Source organism: Camelina sativa, chromosome 16, assembly GCF_030686135.1.
Source record: "Camelina sativa cultivar CO46 ecotype springtype chromosome 16, ASM3068613v1".
Classification (NCBI taxonomy): domain Eukaryota; kingdom Viridiplantae; phylum Streptophyta; class Magnoliopsida; order Brassicales; family Brassicaceae; genus Camelina; species Camelina sativa.
Window position 1 is genome coordinate 22,563,438 of NC_141895.1, and position 26,308 is coordinate 22,589,745.

Below are 26,308 nucleotides of genomic sequence, written 5' to 3' on the forward strand. Positions count from 1 at the left end.
GCTCCACAATGGAGTGCGTTCCCATGATAAAATAAAAAATGAATCTCTCTTTGGATGAAGCCTATACATAAAAAAAACTTGTCGGACTATAAGAAAATTTTGGTTTCTAGAGCGTATTTGAGTTAGTGAGAATCTCCAACCTTTTCTATTAATAGGCTTGATAGGAGTGGATATATGCATTAAGATCACATGCTCTCTTGTGCAACATTAGAAAACACACAGAAATGATTTTACAAGTTCAACATAGTCAATATGAGTATGCCTATATACCTTCCCCATACGTAGTCCACCGGAAAGATAGTTTACAGCCCTAACTCTCTCTCTCTTCTCTCTCGGCGATTGATCTACCAACGTCATCGTCATCTGCAACAAAGGAAGATGTACTGTAATTAGTACTTGTTAACCGAGCTTGGTTCATTAATTAATAACGGATCAAGTTTAATTTAGATGATGTGCGTCACCACAAGTCCACAACTTCCAAACCGGGTTAAACCAAACATGGTCATGTGGGTACTTAATTGTAGTAGCGTTCATAGTATTTTTTGAAGTCAAAAGCCAATTTACTGATATGAACTTCTTTTACTGATACTGCTATGAATTAGTAGCGTTCATAGTAAATATCCATTTACCATATTAACTTCTTTACAAATGTCAAATTTTGAGATTCGGATGCATGATAATGTCTTTCTTACAACAAAGAAAGTTCTGTTTTCAATCGAACAGAAAATGCAACTAGTGTGGGAAAGCAAATTCATGACAATTTCATGCAAAATTACGTTGCCGTCTCTAAATAGCTTATTCCATAACCATGATCCTCTCTAAATTATTCATAAAAAACCACTTCGCTGTGAGGATGCATCAAACTTGTATTACAATCTTTTTTTTTCTTTTTTCACTTTGTCAAAGCAAAATGGATTTATTATTGATTACACTAATCACTATCATAATCGCAGCCGTCATACAAAATCTACGACGTCGTAGATCCAACATACCGCCGGGACCACCACCGCAATTTCTAGTGGGAAACCTCAATCAACTGAAACCACTATGGACACAGTCTTTCTCCGAGTGGTCACAGACTTATGGCCCCATCATATCGGTGTGGTTAGGGTCACAGCTAGCTGTCGTGGTCTCTAGCTCTGACTTAGCTAAACAAGTGTTGAGAGACAAAGACTACCAACTGTGTAACGGATACAGAACAGCACGAATGACTCAGAACGGTAGCGATCTTATTTGGTCTGATTACGGAGCACATTATGTGAAAATGAGGAAACTATGTACACTCGAGCTTTTTTCTCTGAAAAGCATCGAGTGTTTCAGGTCAATGAGAGAGATGGAAGTAAGATCCGTGGTTAAGTCTATTTACAAGGACTTGATGAGCGATGATCAGAAGCCGGTGGTGCTGAGGACCTATCTAGGTTCGGTTGCTTTGAACATTGTTTCAAGATTAGTGATCGGAAAAACGTTCGGACCAAAAGAAGCAAGAGAGTTTAAATCGATTGTTGATAGGGAGACTCGCTTGCCTGGTGCAACCAAGATGCTTGATTACGCAACTTGGCTTTCGTCATGGTTCACTAGCGACAAGGCGTTCATGAAGCACATGGCTCGAAGAAAAAAATGGTTTAGACGAGCTGTAATGGATGATGAATTCGGAGGAAGAGTCAAGAAGTGTTTTGTTCAGAGTCTTCTAGCGTTGAAAGAGAAGAATGAGCTGACCGAAGAAACTGTGATGGGACTGGTCTGGAACATGTTAACCGCAGGTGCTGACACAACTGCCATTACGATTAAATGGGCAATGGCAGAGATGATCAGATGCCCGGCCGTGCAAGACTTGCAGAATGAGCTTGATGCCGTGGTTGGATCAGAACGGTTTATGTCTGATACAGATATCCCGAAACTGCCATATCTGCAATGCGTACTCAAAGAAGCTCTCCGGCTTCACCCTCCAACACCATTGATGCTTCCACATAAGGCCAGCGAATCAGTTCAGATAGGTGGGTACAGAGTTCCTAAGGGAGCCACGGTTTATGTCAACGTGCAGGCCATTGGTCGAGATCCAGCAAACTGGAGTATGTGTCCAGCTGCACAACTCAGCCTCAATATGATGACTTTAGCACTAGGTAATTTTCTGCATTGTTTCTCATGGAGATTCTCTACACCTCAAGAGCACATCGACATGACTAAGAAGCCTGGATTAGTTTGTTACATGAAGACTCCATTGCAGACTCCATTGCAGGCTCTAGCTTCGTCCAGGCTACCACAAGAGCTATACCTTTAACTTTTCACTGAAACAGATTATATCAATCTACCTAAGATAAGAGAGATTCTCAACTGAGATAAAGCACATGTAGCAATGGCAAGATTTAGGACATGGCAGATGAGTTCGTACAAACAGAATGTAGCTAATATAGAAAATAAACTAAATATTCCAAAAGAGAAAGCTTAGTCTCATCATTGCTAAAATCGAGAACCTCATAACACAAACTTTACACATCTGTTATAGAAGCAAGCCAGCAATGTGTTATCTTAGGCTCCCATCATTCCTCACCATCTTCCTCCTCTTCATCGTCCTCATCGTCATCTTCGTCTCCCTGAAGAAATTTTAGTTTTCAAACATTTATCAGGGTAAAAGATGGACTAGAATAACAAACCATGTGACTCATAATAATCCAGACTAATACTCAATTAATCAATGTATTTTGAGGAACAATGAAATGATTGTTTTACCTCTTCGTCACCATCATCATCTCCCTCAAAATCCTCTTCATCAGCATCCTACGTACATCAAAAATATCTTTAGCAACTTTTTCCATCTACAGAAAAGAGGACTGAAACTTAACTGAGGAATAGATTACATTGTTGAAGTAGGTGAGAGGGTTGGACCACAGATCTTCCTTGATAATATCAGCAACCTGCTCCAAGAGGAGATTTCAAACTAAGCAGATAATAAAAACGGTCTATAAATTATAACAAGACAGAAAGTAGAGGAGTCTGTACCTCATCATGAATCTCATCCCCAGCATCTTCCTTATGTTGAGCATCAGTAAACCAAGTAAAGAAACTGAAGAGAAAGTTGAAAGGAAAACTGTTAAATCCTATGCAATTACCAATAAGAAAGAGTTAAACTTTGTATCATGTGCAGCATCAATCCATGACCACAAGAATTTCACGACTATGATCATTTAATAGGCTCTAGAACAATACCTCTCCTCTGGCAATGAACGTTTGTTTCCTTTCTTATCATCATGGTTCACTCCATTTGGCAAGCCCTACATAGTTGAGAAACATCATTAAGAGTAATGCCGAAGAGAGACAGATAAAGGAAAAAACTTCTTATATTGCACAAGCAGAAATATATATATTCACCTTGCCCTCTTTCCACTTGATAGGAGTTGCTGTGATTTTTGTTGTTCCTTCTTCAAAGAAGGTAAACGTCTTCATAAGTTTGGCATCCTCAAAGAAAGGGTTGGAACTGAAGTTCTGTGATTGATGCCCAATTTAACAATACCAAGTAACTTCTTAGATCAATAGGAAAAGACAATAAAAACGAATAGTAAATTGAGATGGATAAAGAGAAACATACAAAAGTTATAGAGTATCCAGATTTCACATCTTTGGCATCCTCCACTTCCAGAGAGCTCAAGTACTTAAAAATCTGTAAAAACAGGGAAATCAAATGAAGAGTAATAAAAGGGGTGTTAACTGCAGAATATAACGATACTTTATCTACATTATAATCTTGAAATCATGTCGAAAGATAGCTCAAACCTTTTGGTCTTCTTCAGTCAAGAGGTCACCTAGTGCTGGATGACTCAAAAACTACAACGAAAATGTGGACAGTCAATAAGAGTAGAAGATCTTTTACACAGTAATTGGAAACTACCTAGAAGATAGATAACTTACAGCAGTCAACCAAAAGTCTGGAATGGACTGGATAATTTCGTTACGCTTGTCATAGACAGGTTTCCGTATCTCGTTGTATTTCTGATCCACTTCCAAGACCTCATCACTGGCCTTTTCGTTAATCTAGGACCAACAAAGTAACAAACCATCAGAGAAAACAAAAAAGAAGAAAAAGGAACACTTCTAACAGTACTTATGAATTGTTTGAGCTTAAACTTCTCAAATAGTACTCTTTCAACTAACTTCTCTACATGCATTACAGAAGCTACTAATTGAACAGAGCAGTCACATGATATAATTACATAAATCTCACAAAACGTTCCCAATTTGCATCTGTAGCAAACAAGACAAAAAGACCAATCTTTCATGTAAAATTCAACAAAGCCATAAATAAAGATATTAACTTTATGCGTAGTTAGCAACAGAAACATCGAGTAAAAGCTGTAAAATTAGAATTGGAATCCATTCAAACTTAAACCAGGATACAGAGCATAAAAATAAAGAGACAAATCCGGAGAATAAGAGCAAAATTAACGAAGATATGAATGAAAGAAGAGATTTATAAAAAAAACCTTCTCGAGGTTTTCTTGAATCTCCTGAAGCTTCTCAATTGAGAGAACAAGCTCTTTATCAATTAGCTCCAAGTTCTCATCTTCGACCTTCTCTTCAATTTTCGACTTCTTGCTCTTATCCGCGACCATTCTCACTAATCCAAAGAAAGAGAGGGATTCCTCTTTGGTTGCTTCTCTCCTCTCTTTTTTTGTGTTTCCGTCGCAAAGAGAGAATCAGCTAAAACCCTAGTTCCTGTTGGGTTGAAGAAGTGTGAGAGTGTGGGCATAAAAGGGACTTAGGGTTTTGAGGGGTTTATGTGTACCAATCAGATCGCGCCATCTGAGGCCAATAAGGGTATAATAGTCAATTTCTTAACCAACCTTAGGGTACTTTAGATATTTTCCATTTCACTTGCTTTTTTAAGTTATCCTATTAGAATAAGTTGATTTAATAAATGCGGATTATGTCATTTAGTTTTTCCCTTTTTGTATCGTATGATTTACTTCTGGACCACTTAAAAGTAAAACATTATTGCTCTAACAGGAAACAAAAAATAAAAATAAAAGGAATGTTGACAGTGGGATTTGAACCCACGCCCTTTCGGACCAGAACCTTAATCTGGCGCCTTAGACCAACTCGGCCATATCAACGTTTTTGTATTAGTGAATAAATTATTTATACCAAACTTTTCCACTCGCTTCTGCGCCGGAGTCCCAATTTAGTCCTACCAGTACCGGCGTATAGTAGCCGTTGTAGTTTCGTCGGTGAATTTTACAATCCCATCGCAATTGTTTTCCGGGTCCTCTCCTCAGTGATAAAGAATCTGTCTTTTCCCGATTTTATCATCTTTCTCATTCTAGGGTTCTTCTGTCTTCTTTGCTAAATGTCTCTGTGAAACGAAACCAAAGTTTCTGGATTTTTAGGGATTAGGTTACGATTTTTTTTTCTTCTTCTCCTTAATGGGTCCTCCTCTGCTTCCGAGACATGTAACTGCAGTTATAAAATGTCAGAGGGATCCAATGAAAGCCTTGGAAATGTTCAATTCGATGAAGAAAGAGGATGGTTTCAAGCATACTTTATCTACTTACCGCAGCGTGATTGAAAAGCTTGGCCTTCATGGGAGATTCGAAGCCATGGAAGAGGTTTTTGTGGATATGCGTCTTAATGTTTCTAACCATATCCTTGAAGGTGTTTATGTTGGCGCAATGAAGAACTATGGTAGGAAAGGTAAAGTTCAAGAAGCTGTGAATGTGTTTGAAAGGATGGATTTTTATGATTGTCAGCCTACGGTTTTCTCTTATAATGCTATTATGAGTATATTGGTTGATAGTGGTTACTTTGATCAAGCTCACAAGGTGTATATGAGGATGCGTGATAGAGGGATTACGCCTGATGTGTACTCGTTTACGATTAGGATGAAGTCTTTTTGCAAGACGAGTCGGCCTCACGCTGCTTTGAGGCTTCTTAACAATATGTCTTCTCAAGGCTGTGAGATGAATGTGGTTGCTTATTGCACGGTCGTTGGTGGGTTTTATGAGGAGGATTTTAAGGATGAGGCGTATGAGTTGTTTGGGAAGATGCTTGGATCGGGTGTTTCTCTTTGCGTTAGTACGTTTAACAAGCTTCTACATGTTCTTTGTAAGAAGGGAGATGTTAAGGAGTGTGAAAAACTACTTGATAAAGTTATCAAAAGAGGTGTTTTACCGAATCTGTTTACTTATAATTTTTTCATCCAAGGGCTTTGTCAGAAAGGTGAGCTTGATGGTGCTGTTCGTATGGTAGGTTGTCTCATAGAGCAGGGGCCAAAACCAGATGTCGTCACATATAACAATCTAATATGTGGCTTATGTAAGAATTCCAAGTTTCAGGAGGCAGAGGCTTACTTAGGCAAAATGGTTAATGAAGGGCTTGAGCCTGATAGTTTTACCTATAACACACTAATAGCTGGATATTGCAAAAGTGGAATGGTGCAATTTGCAGAAAGGATTCTAGGTAATGCTGTTTTCAATGGGTTTGTGCCTGACGAGTTTACATATCGCTCCTTAATTGACGGATTGTGCCACGAAGGTGATACAAATCGTGCTTTAGCTTTATTCAATGAGGCCTTTGGGAAAGGGATAAAGCCTAAAGTTATTCTTTACAACACACTGATCAAAGGATTGTCTAACCAGGGTTTAATTCTGGAGGCTGCTCAGTTGGCGAGTGAAATGTCTGAAAAGGGTTTGATTCCCGATGTACAGACTTTTAACATACTTGTAAATGGATTATGCAAGATGGGATGTGTTTCTGATGCTGATGGTCTTGTGAAAGTTATGATCTCCAAAGGGTACTTTCCTGATATATTTACTTTCAACATTTTGATTCATGGTTATTCTACACAGTTGAAAATGGAAAACGCACTTGAGATCTTGGATGTTATGGTGGACAGTGGCGTTGATCCTGACGTGTACACTTACAACTCTTTGTTGAATGGTCTCTGCAAAACTTCAAAGTATGAAGATGTGATGGAAACATATAAAACGATGATGGAGAAAGGTTGTGCCCCCAACTTAATCACGTTTAATATACTTCTGGAGAGTCTTTGCAGATACAGAAAACTAGATGAAGCCTTGGGGTTGCTGGCAGAAATGAAAAACAAGAGCGTGAATCCAGATGCGGTTACGTTTGGAACGTTGATCGACGGGTTTTGCAAAAATGGAGACTTGGATGGAGCATACACGCTATTTCGGAAGATGGAAGAGGTTTATAAGGTTTCGAATTCAACGCCAACATATAATATCATCATTCATGCTTTCACTGAGAAGCTAAATGTTACTATGGCGGAAAAACTATTTCAAGAGATGGTTAATCGTTGTATTGTTCCTGATGGATACACATACCGGCTTATGGTTGATGGTTTTTGCAAAACGGGAAATGTCAATTTGGGGTACAAGTTTCTACTGAAGATGATGGAAAATGGGTTTGTTCCATCGCTCACAACGCTTGGACGTGTAATAAACTGTCTTTGTGTTGAGGATAGAGTTTATGAGGCTGCCGGTATTATCCATCTGATGGTCCAGAAAGGACTGGTCCCTGAGGCTGTCAACACCATTTTTGATGTTGACAAAAAGGAGGTGGCTGCTCCTAAGCTTGTCTTGGAGGATCTGTTGAAGAAGAGCTGTATTACTTATTATGCTTATGAACTTCTTTTTGATGGCCTTAGAGATAAAAGGCTACGCAGGAAAAAGGGTTTCACAGTGGTAGGCATATGAATCTGATACAATGGCTTACCTCATATCTGATTGTTTAAAGAACTGCTCAAGTTTGTGCATCTCAGGACTTTGTTGAGCCATTCGTGGAGAAGATGGTAACTTAACCGTTGGTCTGAGCAGCTAAAATCTGTATTGAATTGCCATTTTGGGGTATAAATATACCCCCGTGAGTTTTCATCCAAGACACAAAGATGTTGCAGCTGCTCTGTTCTTTTAAACATCCTATCTGGTGATGCAGCTTGTGTTTTGTCCTGTTGCGCTCTCAACTCCTGAAAAGTCGAAGAAAGTGGTTCTCTGCTTTGAATCCATTTCTTCTTTCCCTTTTTTGGTGATGCTTCAAGATAGAATTAAACACAGGCGAATAGCACTACAGGAGTACAGGAGCATGCTTTAAGTCGTTCTCAACGTCATACTCAAATCAATTATTTGCTGGCACCAGTGTGAAAAAGGCCGTAGACGAGGAACACCTAACCACTTTAAAGAAGTTGCACGAGGTATGTGGAGCTTCCTGAGTACTATACCATTTTTCTTATGTGTGGTTAGTTGGTTACAATATCTGTGAAATAGATCTTACAACGATCAAGTCACATCTTGATTAGAAATGTTATCATTGATGTTACCAACTTATTTCTCGCTAAAGTATAACAAGAAAGCGTTTCAAGTGGCTACAGAAAGATTGGAGATACCACAAATGCTTTATTTAGTTCATTATCATACATTAGTAGCTACACAAGTCCATAAATAACTGTCTCAAGGAATTATTTCTTACTTCAAACGGTAATCTAACTCTCAATCTGTTATCCTCTGAGACAATATTGAATCTAGATGATTCATCACTAGACCAACATCTTGATCTAATTACGCACTTGCAGCCTGCTGGAGAAGCTTTTGTCTATAGTTTTGGAGAAAGTTCACCAACTTATCACGAGGCACTTCGACTTCTTTCATCACAGTCAGATCTTGCAGACGTTCTATCCAGTTGTATAAAGTCGGAGTGTTCACTGGATCAATTATCTCTACACCAAGTGCTTCACGATAGGCTTTGTGGGCTCCAAAAGTAGCAATGATGGTAATTTCCAAAAGCCCTACATCATCATTCTCTCTTATGTTTTTATTCGGGAAATGCTTCTTGAGTCCCTCTTCAAGAACTTGGACTCTCTTTCTTGCCTCTTCTACAGACTTTGCTTGAGCTTCACCCTCTTGAAACACGACTTGACCCATGACCTCAAACACCTGCAACAAGAAATAGTCATTAGTCTGCTAATCATATCAATGTATGGGGTTGATTTTGCATAAGAGATTTGGGGAACACACCTGTTGGTTGATGTAGCTGACCCAGAACCTGACCTGAGCCCTTTCATAAGTATCCTCTGGAAATAAACGAGGAGAGTTCTTCCACGTCTCATCGATGTATTCAAGAATCACAAGTGATTCAGCCACTGGTTTCCCATTATGGACAAGAACAGGAATCTTCTTGTGCACTGGGTTGAGTTGAATCAGCGATTCACTCTTGTTCTGAAGATCTTCTTCGACATACTCATAGAGTATGCCTTTGAGTTTAAGGGCGATTTCTACCCTCTTTGAGTATGTGCTTATCCACATCCCATGTAGTGTCACTTTGCTCCTCTGCTCCTCCATTCTCTCAAAACTCTTTTTTTTTTTTTTTTCTTAAAATCTTGTTGGGGATTATGATTTCTGCTTCATTTATCAAATTCTTATATAGAGTTTTAAGACCAGAGAGTCTACTTTGGATATTTTTGTCTTGTTCATCAAGCATATTGTGGGCATTATGCCATTATCTTATCTTTCATTCAAAGTCAAAACTTTGAACGTTGAATGTTGTAATTAATATTACATTAGGATTTGTTTATCTTCAGAGATCAAGATGAAGGAACAGAGCCAAGAGATAAATTATTGAATTATGTTTGACTGTATTGCCGCCCAAGAAAATGGAAATCAGCAACTACTTTACAAATTACAACCAACTATTTTCTCTGGAATGATCTAAAGTGATATCATTACGAAAAATAATAAAAAATGGTTTGGAGAACTGACTGTTGTCCAAGAGATTACTCTAATCAATCATACGAAAAAACTTGTCTTCTAAGCAATCTCCAACTATTTTCATTTCTTCCTACATCATTAACTTGGGGCAGGACTGCTGCATCCATGTCTGAACATTTTGAATTATCCCCAAACACAGGACAATAATCAACCTCACGGCTTTTCACCAAAGCTTTAACATCAGACAGAACTCCAACCTGGTTCCTTTTGTACACCTATTCCTTTCATCAGATTACGAGTTTCTTCCACTTCGTCCCACTCACCAACCTCTGCAAGGATGTTCGAGAGTGAAATATACGCTCCAGCGTCTGATGGCTCTAATTTTATAGCCATTTTCGCAGCTAGCTTCCCAAGTTCAACATCCCCGTAAAGTTTGCAAGCAGCAAGCAATGTTCCCCAGACCAAGGCGTCCGGTTTTATAGGCATACTGTTGATAAAACTCTCAGCTTCTCTAAGTCTTCCTGACCTCCCTAGAGCATCGACCATACAGACATAATGTCGATTCTCAGGTTCGATACCATACTCTTTTACCATCGAGTTGAGATGGAAATAGCCTTCTTCGACTAAACCACCGTGACTACAAGCAGACAAGACTCCCACAAAAGTAACTTTATCAGGCTTGAATCCTTTTTCCTTCATAAGATTGTACACTTGCAACGCTTCAGAGGCCTTTCCATGTTGAGCAAAACTTGCAATCAGCGCTGTCCATGCTATTAAATCTGGGCCATTGATCTGGCTGAATGCTTTACAGCAGTCCTCAATGCTTCCAAATTTCGAATACATTGTCAGTAGTGAGCTACCTACAGAAGGCTCTGTGTACAATCCAACTTTTGTGATGTAGGCATGAACTTGAGCTCCCAGAGATGATTCGTCTGAGAGAGCAGTGGCTTTAAGAATGGATGAAACTGCAAAGGAATCCATGGTAAAACCAGACATGACCATATCACGAAATAAGAGGAAGCCATCCTGGATTAACCCGTGTTGTGAATATCCTGAAATTAAAGATGAACATGACACTGGATCCAGTTCTGGGAGCCTATCATACACCTGTCTAGCCAACTTTAGTGAGCCACATTTTGAATACGCGTTTACTAGTGCAGAACCGAGAGGAACTCCCTTGTCGATTCCAGCTCTTACTGTGTACCCATGTATCTCTTTACCTCTTGGCAGAGAAGGAAGTGAAGAACACACGGTTAGAACAGCAGCTAGAGTGCTCTCATCAGGGCTTGTTCCATCATCCAACATCTCGCGGAATAGTCCGACAGCTTCTCTTAGATAACCGTACTCATTGAAACCAGAAATCATGGAAGCCCAGCAAGCATTGTCTTTGAAAGGTATCTCCTGGAATAATTTGTATGATTCTTCCAAACTACCACATTTGGAGTACATTGTAAAAAGAGAACTTCCAACAGTGAGATCAAGGACTAACCCACTTTTAAGGGTGTAACTGTGAACCTGCTTACCTATATTCAAACAATCTAATACACTAAACAAACTGCATACACTAAACTCATCGGGTCTCAAACCTTCCTGAAGCATTCTAGTAAACAGTCTTATTGCTTTACTAGGCTTCTTATTTTGCGAAAATGAAGTGACCATTACGTTTACTATATTTTGCCTCTGAAAATCGTCCAAATCCTCAAACACCCGCTCGGAGAGATCAATATCTCCACTCTTTGAGTACATACTAATCAAGGCGGCTGCCACTGAGGATTCGAGAGAGAAACCACTCTGAAAGACCCAAGCATGGACCTGGCTTGCTTCACAGAACATAGAAGGTCTACCACAAGCAGAAACCACACTAGTTACAGTGCAGCTGTTGATCTCAACACGTGACTGTCTCATTTCCTTGAATATTTCAAGAGCAGAGATAGCATCATTACTCTTTGTGTAACCAGAGAGCATTACTGTCCAAGTGACAACACTAGGGTTGGGGATACGGGAGAACACTTCCCTAGCTTCAGACATATGCCCAGATTTGGCATATAAATCAACAATTGCAGTACAAACAAATACATCTTCTGCTCCACATTTAATCACCCGACCTTGAACAGCTTTTCCAAACATAAGTTTCTCAAGGGAAGCACACGCAGCCAAAACACTGGAATATGTATAACTATCAGGTTTCTGAAACCCAACACACATTTCGTGGAAAAGATCAAATACAGCACCATAGTTTTGGTTTCTCAGTGCCCCAGCTATGATGGCGTTCCAACAATACACATTAGCAGATGAAGTGTCACGGAACACCTTAAAAGCATCCTCAAACCTGAGATTCTTGGAGAATGCATCTATCAAAGCCGATTGAACAACTTCAAACAAGAAATAACCAATCTTTATAGTATGACAACACACAAGCTCACTGAACAGAGGAGCCTGAAGAGCACTAGAAGCCGAAATCACAGAACCATAACTAATCTCATTAGCCTCAAAACCAAAAGAATGCATCTTAGAGAAAAATCTCAATGATTCTTCAAACAACCGATGCTGTTTGTAACCAGAGATCATAATATTACAAGAAACAACATCTGGTTGAGGAATTGTATCGAACAACTTAGCTGCGTTGACCATGGAACCGGAGTTTGAATACCAACTGAGTAAAGACTTAGTAAGGAACACATCAAAAGGTAAAAGACATCGTCTAAGCAAATGGGCTTGCAAAACTTTGGTTGTTCTGAGGGTACAAAGCCTTGAATTTGATCGATCATTGAAGAATTGAAAAGGGTTAAAAAAAGAAGTACAATCTTTGCTGGGAAGTGAAAACTGGTTTCGGGAATTGGTAACGGAAGATAATAATCTTAAGGAAGATGAGAAAGGAGAGATCTTTAAGGATTTTAAGCTCTCCATCGCTACACAAATCATTATTAGCTCATCAGCTCTATACTGTAGTTGAACGGGAATGAAAGAAGGAAACTTTCAAAAAACGGAGCTTATAAATATTATATGATATAAAGTATTATATAGTTAGTAGTCAATATAGTCAACAAAAAGTCAAGATGGCCGAGTTGGTCTAAGGCGCCAGTTTCAGGTACTGGTCCGAAAGGGCGTGGGTTCAAATCCCACTCTTGACATTTCTTTTTGATTTTTTTTATTATTATCTCTATTTGTTTTTTTACGTTTACGGTTTACCTAATCGAATATACTATTGGACGACAATTTCGTGCAATTCATATAAAATCTACTAGTAAATAATAACTTATTTCCTTTTATTTTATTAATTAACTAAATACTCAAATCCTAGACTCCTAGTAACCTAGTTGGAACATGAATAGGATATAAATTGTTTTTCCCACTATAAAACCATCATCAACATGAACATGATGATGCCTCGTCTCAAAATCTCTCCAACCAAACAAAACAAATAAAAATTTCTCGTTAATTATTCTCTCTCCATGGATTGCACTAATTTTGAGAACAGTGTTGAGTACAGTGTCTCTATACGCCAGCACTCAACCTCTCGGCCGCTTACCGCTGAGCTAACCCGCACTAAAGTCCTCCGCAAAAAAAATCCATCTCTTCATGGACGAAAGAAAACCTTTAGTGTCTCTACCCGATCAAACCATCGAACATCACACCAGCTTTATTTCACTACTGAACCAACCCACTTTCTCCACAAGCATTCAAACCGTCGTCGCCAGTATCGTTCGTCGTTGTCCCAACGAAGCCACCATTATCTCCAGACCAAGCAAGAGCACTACTAATTACTACTCACTAGACTACACCAGAATATCAGATATCATGAGCAGCTTCGGCCTCACCAAATACAGTTGCTCCACCATCTTGCGCGATATCGACATGGCTGTTAAATCATCACCATCGAGAGGCAGAGGAATGGTTGAAATCAAGATTTGGAGGATCAGAACTGAGGTTTATAAATTCAACAGAGCTGCAGAGAGGTTGTTGGTCAAGAGCTACGATACACCCGCGGGGTACAGGTCGGCTATACCTATAGGTTTGGATTCGATGAGGGAGGAGAAGCAAGAATGCGTGATTTGCATGGAAAGTTATTCGTACGGATCAGTAGTGACTAAATTGCCATGTAACCATGACTTTCATGGAGTTTGCATCTACGAGTGGTTGCAACGCAATCGTCTGTGTCCCTTGTGTCGATCGCCAATTACTAAAGGTGTTCAATCCGGATTTCAGTTCTATTATGGTTCGATTAACGTTGTTCAGTTTTTAAAATTATGAAAACTAGTTACAATATTTAGTTTGGTTTGGATATGGACCGTAGTTATGTTTTCTGCTGTTATGATTCGTGAACACAAGTTTTGATAACAAGGGAAACAAGTAACTAAAATTCATTCGTATTCGTATTAAACAGATGAAAATAATAAAAACATTTACATATATAAATTGGAAAAAACCAAACGTAATCATCTCGTTGAGATTAAATAAAATCAATTAATACTTATCCAAAGTCCTTATTTACAGATTACCATCCAAATTGTAACATAAAACGATTCCAGTGAGTTTGCGTACACTATAATTACCTCTTCCATGCAAGTAATTTATGACCCGCTCACCGCCGAGCTAACATGCGCCGAAGTCATCCGCAGAAGTATCCGTCTACAAACAGCAACTTCCTCCTCACTCTCTCTTCCCGATCAAACCATCGACCATCACACAACAAGCCTTACGCCCCTATACGCTGAAAACAACGCCGTCTGGTACTCTAGTTGTCCCAACGGAACCACTTTTATCTCCAACCCCTTGACTTTCTCCCTAAACTGCAACGGCGTCTCCCATATCATGAGCCGCTTCGGCGTAGCCAATGACTGCTCCACTATCACTCGAGAGATCGACATAGCTCTTGCGTCTGTATTGTCAAAAGGCAGAGGAGTTACTGAAGTCAAGATCTGGAAGATCACTACTAAAGTTTATGACATCGATACAGAATCAGAGAAACTGTTGACAGAGAGGTATTGCTCTGTTCCTGCGGATGATGATTTACCACCACCACTGGCGATCAAGTTGCTCCGATATAACTTTAATGGTTCAACGGGATGTGTGACTTGCATGGAGGGTTACGTTGAAGGATCAGTCGTCGTGAAGTTGCCTTGCGAACATGACTTTCATGGAGGTTGTATCAACCAATGGTCACAGATCAATCAACACTGTTCCTTGTGCCCGCTTCAATTCTCTTCTTCATCATCTTTTTCATTTTTTCTTTGGATCTTTGATTTGTAAAAACAACAATTTTTTTAGGGTTTATTAGAGTATATATACACATTAAAAGATTTATCTAGATTCTGTTATTTTAAAAATTCCATTTTTTTTTTTTTTTTATGGGTGCTTGTGTTGTGTTGTGACTTGTGACCAATGTCTATGGCAATGCACCATTGTCTATCTCTCCTTACTAGCTGCAAGAGCTTAAGAGCTTTAACTCAAATCCATGGCTTCTTTATTAAATCCGGCGTCGATTCCGATTCTTACTTAACCGGAAAACTTATCTTACAATCTGCGATTTCTGTTCCCGAAGCTTTACCGTACGCTCGACGTCTTTTGTTCTGTTTTCCTGAACCCGATGCGTTCATGTTCAACACTCTCGTCCGAGGCTACTGTGAATCCGATGACCCGGGTAACTCCGTAGCTGTGTTTGTGGAGATGATTAGTAAAGGTTTAGTCTTTCCGGATAGCTTCTCCTTGGCGTTTGTTGTCAAGGCGGTTGCGAATTTAAGGTCTTTGAGAACTGGGTTTCAGATGCATTGTCAAGCTTTGAAGCATGGGCTTGATTCGCATTTGTTCGTTGGTACTACTTTGATCGGTATGTATGGGGAGTGTGGGTGTGTGGAGTTTGCTCGCAAGGTGTTCGACGAAATGCGTCAACCCAATTTGGTTGCGTGGAACGCTGTGATCACTGCCTGTTTCAGGGGGAATGATGTTTCCAAAGCCAGGGAAATCTTTGATAAGATGCTGGTGAAGAATCACACGTCGTGGAACGTGATGCTTGCTGGGTACACTAAAGCTGGGGAGGTTGAGAGTGCTCAACGGATATTTTCGGAAATGCCTCACAGAGATGATGTCTCTTGGAGCACTATGATTGTTGGGTTTGCTCATAATGGGAGTTTCAGTGATGCTTTCTCGTATTTCAGGGAGTTGCAACGAGCGGAGATGAGACCAAACGAGGTAAGTCTGACTGGAGTTCTTTCTGCATGTTCACAATCCGGGGCATTTGAGTTTGGGAAGACGATACACGGGTTTGTAGAGAAATCAGGGTTTAGTTGGATAGTTTCTGTGAACAATGCGCTTATTGATATGTATTCTAGGTGCGGTGATGTCCTAATGGCTTGGTTAGTCTTTGAAGGTATGCAAGATAAGACAAGTATTGTATCTTGGACATCAATGATAGCTGGCTTAGCTATGTATGGTCACGGGGAAGAAGCTATAAGACTCTTCAATGAAATGATTGCATCTGGTGTTACACCAGACGGGGTATCGTTTGTGTCACTTTTGTATGCTTGCAGCCATGCTGGACTGATCAAAGAAGGTGAAGATTACTTCTCTAAGATGAAGAGCGTTTACCATATAGAACCAGCGATTGAACACTATGGTTGCATGGTTGATTTATATGGCCGATCTGGAAAACTTCAAAAGGCTTACAATTTTATAAGCCAAATGCCAATTGCGCCAACAGCCATAGTGTGGCGGACTCTTCTCGGGGCGTGCAGTAGTCATGGGAATATTGAAATGGCAGAGCAAGTAAAACAAAGGCTTAATGAGCTTGACCCAAATAACTCGGGGGATCTTGTTCTTTTGTCGAATGCTTATGCTATTGCGGGTAAATGGAAGGATGTTTCTTGTATCAGAAAGTCAATGATTGTCCAGAGAATCAAGAAGATAACTGCTTGGAGCTCTGTTGAAGTTGGCAAAACCATGTACAAGTTCAGTGCAGGGGAGAAAAAGAAGGGAATCGATATAGAGGCTCACGAGAAGCTAAAAGAAATAATCTTGAGGCTTAGAAATGAAGCTGGGTATGCACCAGAGCTAGCAAGTGCTTTATATGATGTAGAAGAGGAAGAAAAAGAAGATCAAGTGAGTAAACACAGCGAGAAGCTTGCACTTGCATTTGCTCTAGCTAGATTACCCAAAGGAGCAAATATCAGGATAGTGAAAAATCTTAGAATTTGCAGAGATTGTCACGCTGTTATGAAACTAACTTCAAAGGTTTATGAAGTAGAGATTGTGGTCAGAGACAGAAATCGCTTCCATTCATTCAAGGACGGTTATTGCTCATGCAGTGACTACTGGTAAAAGTTCTGAATAAATTGTACACCAAACGACATATCATTTTGTGGTTTTGATGATTCAACTAATGACCTCGTCATCAATGAAGACTTCACTACCAACACAAACTTTCAGATAGGTCTTCATTTGCGAGGTTTGTGGTTTACATTGCGCTGGGTTTGGGGGGTATTTTGTCACTTTTCATTCTTCATGGCCGAACACGTAATATAGGAAATAATTTTGGACTGTAATTGTAAATGTCTAACAGATTTTACCAAACTTTGACGAGAAAGACCAAGCACGTCTGGGTGGTTTTGGTTCTAAAGTCTCAACCTTTTGAATCGTCGTTTCCTTCTTTCTCGCTTACCAGATCTTCGAAAAATCCTAACTTTTTGTATTATTTCGATTCCATGGCTGCTTCAGCTGCATTCTTCATATCATCACCACCTTTCGTACCCTTTTCCTGCAAAATTCGCAGACCATTTCTATTGCTTTCTCCAAAATACCCCAAACCGGTTTCGGTGCGAGCTTCTGTGCCCTCGATCTCCATCGATGACAAATCTTCAGTCCAAACTAAGGTGAGTTTACTAGTATTTCGTTTTGTGTGATCGTCTTGCTCTTTATTGTTCAATCTATGGTGGTGACTTGGAGAAGGAACTAGGCAAAATTGTATTAGTCATATTCAGATTTATCGAGATTTCTTTGTTAAAAAATGGCTTTTGATTCATATAATTACTATTAGGTCTATATTTTAGATTGCTTTTCTTACTTTAGAAGTTTTATGGGATGATTCTGTTCTGTTTTAGACTAGCAATTGGCAGTGGAAGTTCAAGGGAAACTCGATCGGAATATACTATGAAGAGCATGAGAGGGAGAAAAGTGAATCAGCTAAGAATATCCTTATGATACCAACAATATCAGATGTTAGCACCGTTGAGGAGTGGAGATCTGTGGCTAAAGACATTGTGCAGCGTGATGGTGAAGTCAGCTGGCGAGCAACTATTGTAGATTGGCCTGGTCTTGGCTATTCTGGTAGACCAAAGATGGATTACGACACAGATGTCATGGAGAAGTTTGTGGTTGACTTCATGAACTCACCTGAGAGCCCAATGAGCCAGTCAGGTTAGTGTGAACCGTCTCTTCTTCTGCTTGTGTTGGCATTATTACGGTGACAAGAGTGAAAAGCTACAAATACTCTCCATGGCTTTAGTTCTGGTTCTGCATACAGTAGTTCGATATAAAAACTGATTCGTAGTTGGTATTATCTATATTTACTTTGGTGAATTATTTTGGTTGTACATGAGCCCTTACCGTGTTTAGAGTCCCTTACTCTTAGCTCATTCTGAAATTAAGTCTTCTTTGTGGGTCTGAATGCTTATATGCCTGAATCGGGCTTCCTTTGATCCGCCTTATTTGCTTTCCAAAGAAGAAAAGAGAAAAAGCACATTTTAACATAATCCATGTTAAACCGAAACAGGTAATGATGATCTGGTAATCATCGGAGGAGGGCATGCAGCAACACTAGCACTCCGTGCTACCCAACGTGGGCTACTTAAACCATCAGCCATTGCTGCTGTCGCACCTACATGGGCTGGACCCCTGCCTATTGTCTTTGGCCGTGATTCTTCCATGGTGACCAGGTCCGTTTACATCTTTTCATAAAAAAAAGAGGAAAAGAAGATAAAAGCTTTCCTCTGTTGATGGCCTGGCTTTTGTCTCAACAGGTACGGTATGCTAAGAGGAACTCTAAGAGCACCTGGAGTTGGTTGGATGATGTACAACATGTTGGTGAGCAACGAGAAGTCTATCGAGTCTCAGTACAAATCTCATGTTTATGCAGACCAGACCAACGTGACCGATGCCATAATCCAAAGCAGATACGAGTTAACAAAGCAGAAGGGATCACGCTACGTCCCTGCAGCTTTCTTGACAGGTTTACTCGACCCTGTTTCATCCCGGGAGGAATTTCTTCAACTGTTTGCTGATTTGGAAGGGAAATTTCCGATTATGGTGATGTCAACGAAAGGAGCTCCAAAGAGATCTAAAGCTGAAATGGAAGCATTAAGAGGAGCCAAAGGAGTTAGCAAATTCGTGGAGGTTGAAGGTGCACTCTTGCCTCAAGAAGAGTATCCTTCTCTTGTTGCTCAAGAGCTCTACAACTTCTTGCAAGAGACTTTTACTAAATGTTAGATAGATTAAAAGCTCACGCATACAGACAGACCCATAAAATGTGTGCACACTGCACAGGCGCATAATATTGTTACTTCATTGTTTGCAGAACTCTACAGCTAAAAAGTGTCTCTATATTGCTAATTTTCTAAGTTTCATATATTTGAAATTTTGTATAAGCTATTCGGGTCTCTTAAAGTTTCGACTAGCATGGTTTGTTTCCTTTACAGTTCATAAAGACATACAAATATGATTTGAGCTAGTAACACCAACTTTACCTACTTCTAAATTATGGCAAATCATCTTTATTAATATGACCATGATCTCTTTCTTTGTTTCTAATATATTTTTTACTCAGTTATTTTTATAATTTCTTCCTCAAAATTGTAATACTAATTGTAGATTTCAAACAAAGTATAAATAATAAGCTATTTAATAACTTTGATTAACATTTGTAAATTGTTCGATTTTATAAAACTTAAATCATGTTTTAGTAGTCTCTGGCATCTGTCGAAAACATAAGCACGGGCAAGGAACTGTTCGTCGTGCTGCACGGTTCTGGTCCTCGAGAAGCTGTTCCTTCAAGGCTTCAATCTACAGTTTACTTGGCCTAGGAGAAAATGAACTCAACGTCGCCAGCACTGATCGGAGCCAGCTACCATGGACAGCACGATAGGCCAGCAGACAGCAGGGACCATTTTCTTTCCTATCCGGTAAGAGCATCTCCACTCATGGGTAGTCTCATGGGTACTCATATTTTTGGGCCCCAAAAAAATATCAAAAAACCCAATTCTGGGTCCACGAAGGTGAGGATAGTTGCTATGGGAAGCAATTTTAGCAACGGGTTAAGAACGATATGTGGCATCCTGTGGTAGGATATACCGAAAATATAAAATGTTTTTTTCTTTCTTTCCCATTTCTTCTCTCTTTTTCCCGACTGTCTTTCTCTCTTCTCCCTCGCAGAAGGCAAGCGATTGAAGAGACGATTCATCTCGAATCGGAAAATCAATGGATTTCCATTTAAGTCATTGATTTTTCCGACTTGTATTGGAGGATAGTTGGTCACCCGGAAGCGATGGCTTCCAGATCGGCTCAATCGTAAGAGTTGACGGTTCGGTTCTCACGACAACCGACGGCGGCGGTTCCTTTTAGTGGGACAACGACGGCGGAGGATTCTTCTGGTGGCCTACAGGGAACGGTGAGGTCCATTGGCTACCGAATCGGAGATAGAAGGTTTGTCTTCTCCTTTCCGATTTATTGCATGTATTTGAAATTAATCTTTGGTTGTCTATAATAGTTAGGGTTTCAGATTAATTGATTGATTGTTAGATTGGTAAATATTTTATTTCGATTTGACTTATTAGGCGTAGATTATGAGATTAGTTTGATGTTCAATCGGTTTTGAGAATTTTTTTAGAGGGTGATTGGGTTTATGTTTTAATTGAGTTATTGTCTGATAGTTTTTTCAAGAATTAGTACATTTTTATGTTCTTGTTATCTTATGTTTGTCTGTTTTGTTATAGATTGTTGATTGAATCCTTGTGTTGTTCTCAATATTAGGAGTACAATGTTTTAGTTTATGTCTTGTATAAGTAATTGTGTGATCAATGTTGATCCGATTGTCATGTTTTGTGCGAGGTGCTTCATAAACTGTGTGTAGCTGATAAATGGTGAAAATTGGTTAAGGTGAAGTGGACACACGGTTGGATTCTCTTACTTGTAAAGATATGCTACTCTAGCTTTCATTGTTGTTGTTTGGTTTTGTTTGAGTTTGTGTTTGTGATGAATGTGTAGCTTTTTTCTATTGTTTAAGTGTTATGTTTGAAGTGATATAGATTGTAAGAATGATTGAAGTGTTATGTTTGTCTTTGTCTTGATGTGTTATGCTTGTATTTGATGATGAGAATGTTTGATGTTCGGTAAAAATAATTGAACATCAAACTGTGTGTTTTTGTATTTGATAAGTGATGAACCGTGTGTGTTTAAAAATTTGCTCAAGGGTTTAAAATTTTCCAAACCGTGTGTCTTAAATTTAATCCTTGTGTTGTTATGATGTTTGATCAAGTGGTTGAGTTTGATTTTCGATTTTATATTTTCCCCATGTGATGTTGTCTTATTTGATCAATAATTTGAGTTTGAGTTTGTGTGTAAAATTTTCCAAAACCTATATGATTGAGTTTGATTTTAGTATTGACTTTAAAGATCAGCTTTTTGAAAACTTTTACCCAAGGAGATTTACTGAAAAGTGTTTCAATCGGTCTATTCATAGAGATATACTGAAAAGTATATCTCTTTTTGAGAATTCAAAACACTCATTAGTCTTTAGCTAAATAAACCTTTATTCTCTTTGTCTAATCTTTAGTATTAAAGTTCACATAAACCTTGAGGTCAATATAAACGACCATTGTTAAACACTAACCCAAACTCTTAACGTTTATCTCTCCAAACCCTTTCGTTTTCACAAACCTAAACTCTCAGCTTTCACAAACCTAAACTATCAGCTTACACTAACACAAGCAATGGATCCTAGAAACCCTTATCGTTTTTGGGATCAAAATTTTGTTGATCTTTTGAATTCTCAAAAAGACTCCAACTGTTCTGATAATCCTATTCCTCCTATTTCCACCCAATCCTCTCAGCCTATTCAGTTTACTAATCAATTATCTTTTCAGCCTTCAAACTTTAGCCCTGGGTTCTCTTCTCAGCCTCTTAACATAACCCCGACATCTGAATCTGAAGATTGTATAGAGGTTACAGCAGATGAAATTAATGAAGACGGAGGCAGAGGAAGTAGGAAGCGGTGGAGTGCAGAGGAGGATGTTCATCTCATAAGTGCTTGGTTAAACACAAGCAAAGATCCAGTGGTGAGCAACGACCAGCGGTTACAAAGTTTATGGAAGAGGGTTGCAGACTATTACAAAGCTCATGATGGAGGTACCGGTTCGAACGCAAGAGGGCCTTCACAATGTAAGGCAAGGTGGAGTAAGATAAACCACCGAGTCAACAAGTTTGTTGGGTGTTACTCACAAGCGAGTGCAAGAAGGAAGAGTGGACAATCAGAAGATGATGTTGTGAGCATGGCGTATGAGTTTTACAAGAATGACATGAACAAGCCGTTTATGCTTGGACATTGTTGGAGAGAACTGAAGAATGATCAGAAATGGATCACAGAACAACATGAAGAATGTAGCAATAAGCGTACTAAGCTTGCTTCTGAAGGAGATTTCTCAGCTCCTTCGAGCAATGGTTGGAGACGAGATGAGGCCTCCAGGGGTTAAAGCTGCCAAGAAAAAAAGAAAGAAACATGCAGTTAGTATTGATGTATATGATGGTTCTGTCAGTAAGTTGGATAGGATAATAGCAATGAAGGATCAAGAACAGGCGGCTAAAGAGAGGCACGACAAAATGAGATTGCTAGACAACCTGCTTAACAAGAGTGAGCTAACACTTGCTGAAGTCCTACTTAGAGACAAACTTGTTGATCAAATGTTGACAAACATTTAGGTTTAAGAACTAACACTCGTTTAAGTCTTTGTTGTCATGTTTTGTGTTTAACTATTGTTCCACAATTGTTTAACTTGTTTTCTTCTTTTGTTTCAGGTTTTGGGATGACATATGAAGCTGTCTCGTTGCCATCTAAAGTGAAACATGTTGGTAGTCAAGCGAATGGAAGCTGTCTTTTTTTTTGTATTGATGTGTTCTGTTTGGAACCGTGAATGTGTTGGTTATTTTTTAGTGCCATTCACAGGCGTCTCTTTTGTTTAAGTGTGGTCGACTTTTGTTTGTTGAACGGACTGTTTGCAACCCGTGAATGTGTTTTGGGTTGTTGTATTTCTTTTTGTAACCCGTGAATGGGTATTGATTGTGTTTGTAAGGTCTATATATTGAAGGTTCATGTTCAATTTCATTTGCGCTTCTGATCATTTCTTCTTTTCATTTCTTCCTCCCTAAAACAAAACAAACATTTATCTTATCATCCTGATCATTTATCTTATCATTTTTTCTTCTCAATTCTTGTTCTCATTTCTTCTTGTTAAATATTTCCATTACCAAAATAACAGGTTTTCATAAACCTTAAAAAAAATAAACCCAACTTCCAATAAGCCTCACAATTAAACCAATTTGATTAATAATGTCTAACTGGAGTTCTGATCAAGAAGTTGATCAAATGGTAGAGGAGGAAGTTGATAGTATAGTGGAAGGGATCTAGTACAACTACACTCAAGAGGAAGGACCACCAGCTCCAATATTCCGACGAGTGCACATAAATAGAGACCGCGAAGAAGGCCACACTCGGCTATGGAATGATTATTTTGGTGAGAATCCGACTTACACTCCTGCTATGTTCCGCCGTCGCTTTAGAATGAACAAACCATTGTTCGAACGCAGAGTCAGTACTATTAAGAATAGAGTCCCGTACTTCATACAAAGACGAGATGCTACTGGAAGGCTCGGTCTTTCTGCACTTCAAAAATGTTCTGCAGCTATACGTATGATGGTATACGGATGTTCGGCAGATGCGGTGGATGAATATTTACGACTAGCTGAAACAACCGCACATAAATGCCTTGAAAAATTTGTAGACGGAGTTATCCATCTATTTGGAGACGTTTATCTCAGACGACCTACAACGGAAGACCTCCAAAGATTACTGAATATTGGAGAACAACGCGGTTTCCCCGGAATGGTGGGGAGCATAGATTGTATGCATTGGGAGTGAAAAAATTGTCCAACTGCATGGAAAGGACAATATTCACGTGGATTTGGAAAACCGACAATCGTACTAGAGGCAGTGGCATCCCAAGATTTATGGATTTGGCACGCATTTTCGGACCACCGGGTACGCTAAATGATATCAATGTTTTGGACCGCTCACCGGTGTTTGATGATATCTTAGAGGGCCGAGCTCCAAGAGTTTCATACGTTGTCAATGGACATCAATACGAAATGGCGTACTACCTCACTGACGGTATTTATCCCAAATGGGCAACTTTCATCCAATCAATTACACTACCATGTGGCCGAAAAGCTAAACTCTTTGCTCAATGTCAAGAAGCATGTCGTAAAGATGTAGAGCGTGTCTTTGAAGTCTTGCAAGCTCGATTTGCAATCGTGAAGAATCCCGCACTTTTTTGGGATAAAGGAAAAATAGGAAAAATGATGAGAGCATGTATTATCCTGCATAACATGATAGTGGAAGACGAACGACATGAATACAATTTCTACTATCCAACGGAATTCCATCACGGCGAAAGAAGTGAAACTTCTCATGTTGATCTATCATATTCTACAGATAGACAAACAAATCTACATAATTTGATGGACATTCGAAATGACGTTGATGATCCACAAATGCATGATCGTTTGAAAAAAGACTTAATTGAACATATTTGGCAAAAATTTGGTACAATCCATCAATAAATCTTCTTCCGAATTATGTATAATATTTTTAATATTTCTTATTTTAAATTTATGTTTAATATTTCTAAATATGTAATATTTTATTGTTTTATATATTATGTAAAAAATTATTATTTAAATGATTGATTAAGTGATTTTCTCTTCTAGAGAATTGATTTTGTTTAAGTTTCTAACTGAGTTGCTTTAATTAGTTTAGTATTAATTTTACAATTAATTAAAATTTGAGTAATCAAAGTGGGTTACTTGAGTGGAGATGGTCTAACGAGAAACTTGAGCGGAGATGGTCTAAGGAGAAACCGAGCCCAACAGCACCACGTATGTGGAGAGCCTACATCAAACTCCAAATAAGTTTTTTTAGATTTTATTTGTGCATAAACAGTGATAGCTGTTTATTTGTCAAAACAAAAAAAACAAAAAAAAAACAAAACAGTGATAGCTGATAACGAGTGGTTTTCAAATGGAACGAACCCTTTGGGCAACAACCGCTGAGTTATTTCCTTTGATTATTCCATATTTCGTGGGCTTTGATGTACATGCTAATAGATGTTGATGTTAACGCAAATTTACAACCACAAGTCCAGCACATACCCAAAAAAAAAACGTCCACAACATTCCATAGACCAAAAAACGTCCACAACATTACTTTTATTCTCCCACGTGCCACGTAGATTCATCACTTGCCATGCATTTAGCCGACCGGGAATTCTTGGGCCTCATTCATTTATTTGACGGGCCAAATTTTATTCAAAATATCCGAAACTTAACTCACCCTTAATATTAGGGATCACTACCTTCTTTAACTTTGTTTTTTTTTTCTCCACTTATATATCATCACACTGTAAATTGTTTCTATTGTTTTATTTTTAGATGGATTTGGTAGTAATTTTTTTAATCAGTAACATATAAAATGCAGATGTGGATCTGGGTTATGACATAGTATTTAATACTATTACAACCCACTAAATTACGAAATATGGTCCATTAGTATTGTATGAGTTTTAAAATAATTTTATCATGTGATTGTGATTGACCTCTGATGGTGATTGTGATATTGAATAAATTGTTGGGCCCAATTTTATTGCGTTAATGGGCCAGTTATCCATTTAATGTATCAATAACTTACCACACCCACATATATCACTTTGCAATTATATTCGAAGCCTTCTTCTACAAATAACCAATGTGGGGGCTACTAAAATTGTTCTCAACGACCTCAGCCACAAAATAAGTTCGCTTACCTTTTCTATTCATTTATCTCTCTTTCTTTTTTCGTACATGTACATTAGGTGAACTTTTAGTCTTTTGATTCAATATCAAAAGGTCAAAAGGTCAAAAAGCTCACGTTTTTGTATAAAGATTATTAAATAAACGCATCCATGATCTCTTTTTTCTTTATGCCATCTCCAATATCATGATTGGAACCTGAGCCCAAGTTTTGTTTTCAAAAAGATTGTGAAGTTAACAAACTTGACTTACTACAATTAAAAGTATAGTACCTTTTAGAATGGCCCAACGTAAAAAAAATACTATAATTGTAATTTCTTGAATAACCCACATAGAAAAACATAGAAAACAAAATTTCACGTTACCACGTACCACATATTTTTATGCGTCATTTGAGTTACCATATCTTCAAATAACTTACATAACGACTTGTTTCAGAATTCATATTTTGATGTTATTTTGGCTGTAAATAATATATGTATTTAATTGGACTCAAC

The 26,308-nt window shown here is 38.7% G+C and overlaps 7 protein-coding genes, 2 non-coding genes and 2 pseudogenes across 11 annotated transcripts; 7 read left to right on the forward strand and 4 right to left on the reverse strand.

Moving 5' to 3' along the window:
- The first annotated feature begins 848 nt into the window (after positions 1-848).
- LOC104751322 (cytochrome P450 98A9 pseudogene) lies at positions 849-2,463 on the forward strand (annotated as a pseudogene). Its single transcript, XR_015584800.1, has one exon. The product of XR_015584800.1 is annotated as a cytochrome P450 98A9 pseudogene (transcript).
- LOC104751325 (NAP1-related protein 1) lies at positions 2,333-4,779 on the reverse strand. The gene is made up of 10 exons (XM_010473245.3): positions 4,476-4,779; positions 3,904-4,026; positions 3,769-3,819; positions 3,584-3,655; positions 3,367-3,480; positions 3,205-3,269; positions 2,998-3,061; positions 2,856-2,912; positions 2,728-2,775; positions 2,333-2,591 (listed from the first exon to the last, which is right to left on the reverse strand). Exons 1-10 carry the CDS (start codon positions 4,602-4,604, stop codon positions 2,538-2,540), a joined length of 777 nt encoding a protein of 258 aa, XP_010471547.1. The 5' UTR covers positions 4,605-4,779; the 3' UTR covers positions 2,333-2,537.
- Positions 4,780-5,024: 245 nt separating this feature from the next.
- On the reverse strand, positions 5,025-5,105 carry TRNAL-AAG (transfer RNA leucine (anticodon AAG)). Its single transcript has one exon. It is a non-coding gene; the product is annotated as a tRNA-Leu (tRNA).
- A 29-nt stretch (positions 5,106-5,134) lies between these two features.
- On the forward strand, positions 5,135-9,596 carry LOC104751326 (uncharacterized). Its single transcript, XM_010473247.3, has one exon. It carries the CDS (start codon positions 5,415-5,417, stop codon positions 7,704-7,706), a length of 2,292 nt encoding a protein of 763 aa, XP_010471549.2. The 5' UTR covers positions 5,135-5,414; the 3' UTR covers positions 7,707-9,596.
- LOC104751327 (glutathione S-transferase U10) lies at positions 8,383-9,344 on the reverse strand. The gene is made up of 2 exons (XM_010473248.3): positions 9,021-9,344; positions 8,383-8,939 (listed from the first exon to the last, which is right to left on the reverse strand). The coding sequence occupies exons 1-2, from the start codon at positions 9,342-9,344 to the stop codon at positions 8,565-8,567; spliced, it is 699 nt and encodes a 232-aa protein (XP_010471550.1). The 3' UTR covers positions 8,383-8,564.
- LOC104751328 (pentatricopeptide repeat-containing protein At1g74600, chloroplastic) lies at positions 9,593-12,696 on the reverse strand. The gene has a single exon (XM_010473249.3). The coding sequence runs from the start codon at positions 12,630-12,632 to the stop codon at positions 9,951-9,953; it is 2,682 nt and encodes an 893-aa protein (XP_010471551.1). The 5' UTR covers positions 12,633-12,696; the 3' UTR covers positions 9,593-9,950.
- Positions 12,697-12,760: 64 nt separating this feature from the next.
- Positions 12,761-12,841, forward strand: TRNAL-CAG (transfer RNA leucine (anticodon CAG)). Its single transcript has one exon. It is a non-coding gene; the product is annotated as a tRNA-Leu (tRNA).
- A 667-nt stretch (positions 12,842-13,508) lies between these two features.
- On the forward strand, positions 13,509-13,961 carry LOC147925859 (E3 ubiquitin-protein ligase SGR9, amyloplastic-like). The gene has a single exon (XM_087492796.1). The coding sequence runs from the start codon at positions 13,509-13,511 to the stop codon at positions 13,959-13,961; it is 453 nt and encodes a 150-aa protein (XP_087348922.1).
- A 309-nt stretch (positions 13,962-14,270) lies between these two features.
- Positions 14,271-14,960, forward strand: LOC147925860 (uncharacterized). The gene has a single exon (XM_087492797.1). It carries the CDS (start codon positions 14,271-14,273, stop codon positions 14,958-14,960), a length of 690 nt encoding a protein of 229 aa, XP_087348923.1.
- A 132-nt stretch (positions 14,961-15,092) lies between these two features.
- LOC104751330 (pentatricopeptide repeat-containing protein At1g74630 pseudogene) lies at positions 15,093-17,361 on the forward strand (annotated as a pseudogene). The gene is made up of 2 exons (XR_015584801.1): positions 15,093-17,151; positions 17,266-17,361. The product of XR_015584801.1 is annotated as a pentatricopeptide repeat-containing protein At1g74630 pseudogene (transcript).
- Positions 17,287-19,388, forward strand: LOC104751329 (uncharacterized). Its single transcript, XM_087492000.1, has 4 exons — positions 17,287-17,575; positions 17,804-18,119; positions 18,475-18,637; positions 18,722-19,388. The coding sequence occupies exons 1-4, from the start codon at positions 17,408-17,410 to the stop codon at positions 19,185-19,187; spliced, it is 1,113 nt and encodes a 370-aa protein (XP_087348126.1). The 5' UTR covers positions 17,287-17,407; the 3' UTR covers positions 19,188-19,388.
- The last annotated feature ends 6,920 nt before the right edge of the window (positions 19,389-26,308 follow it).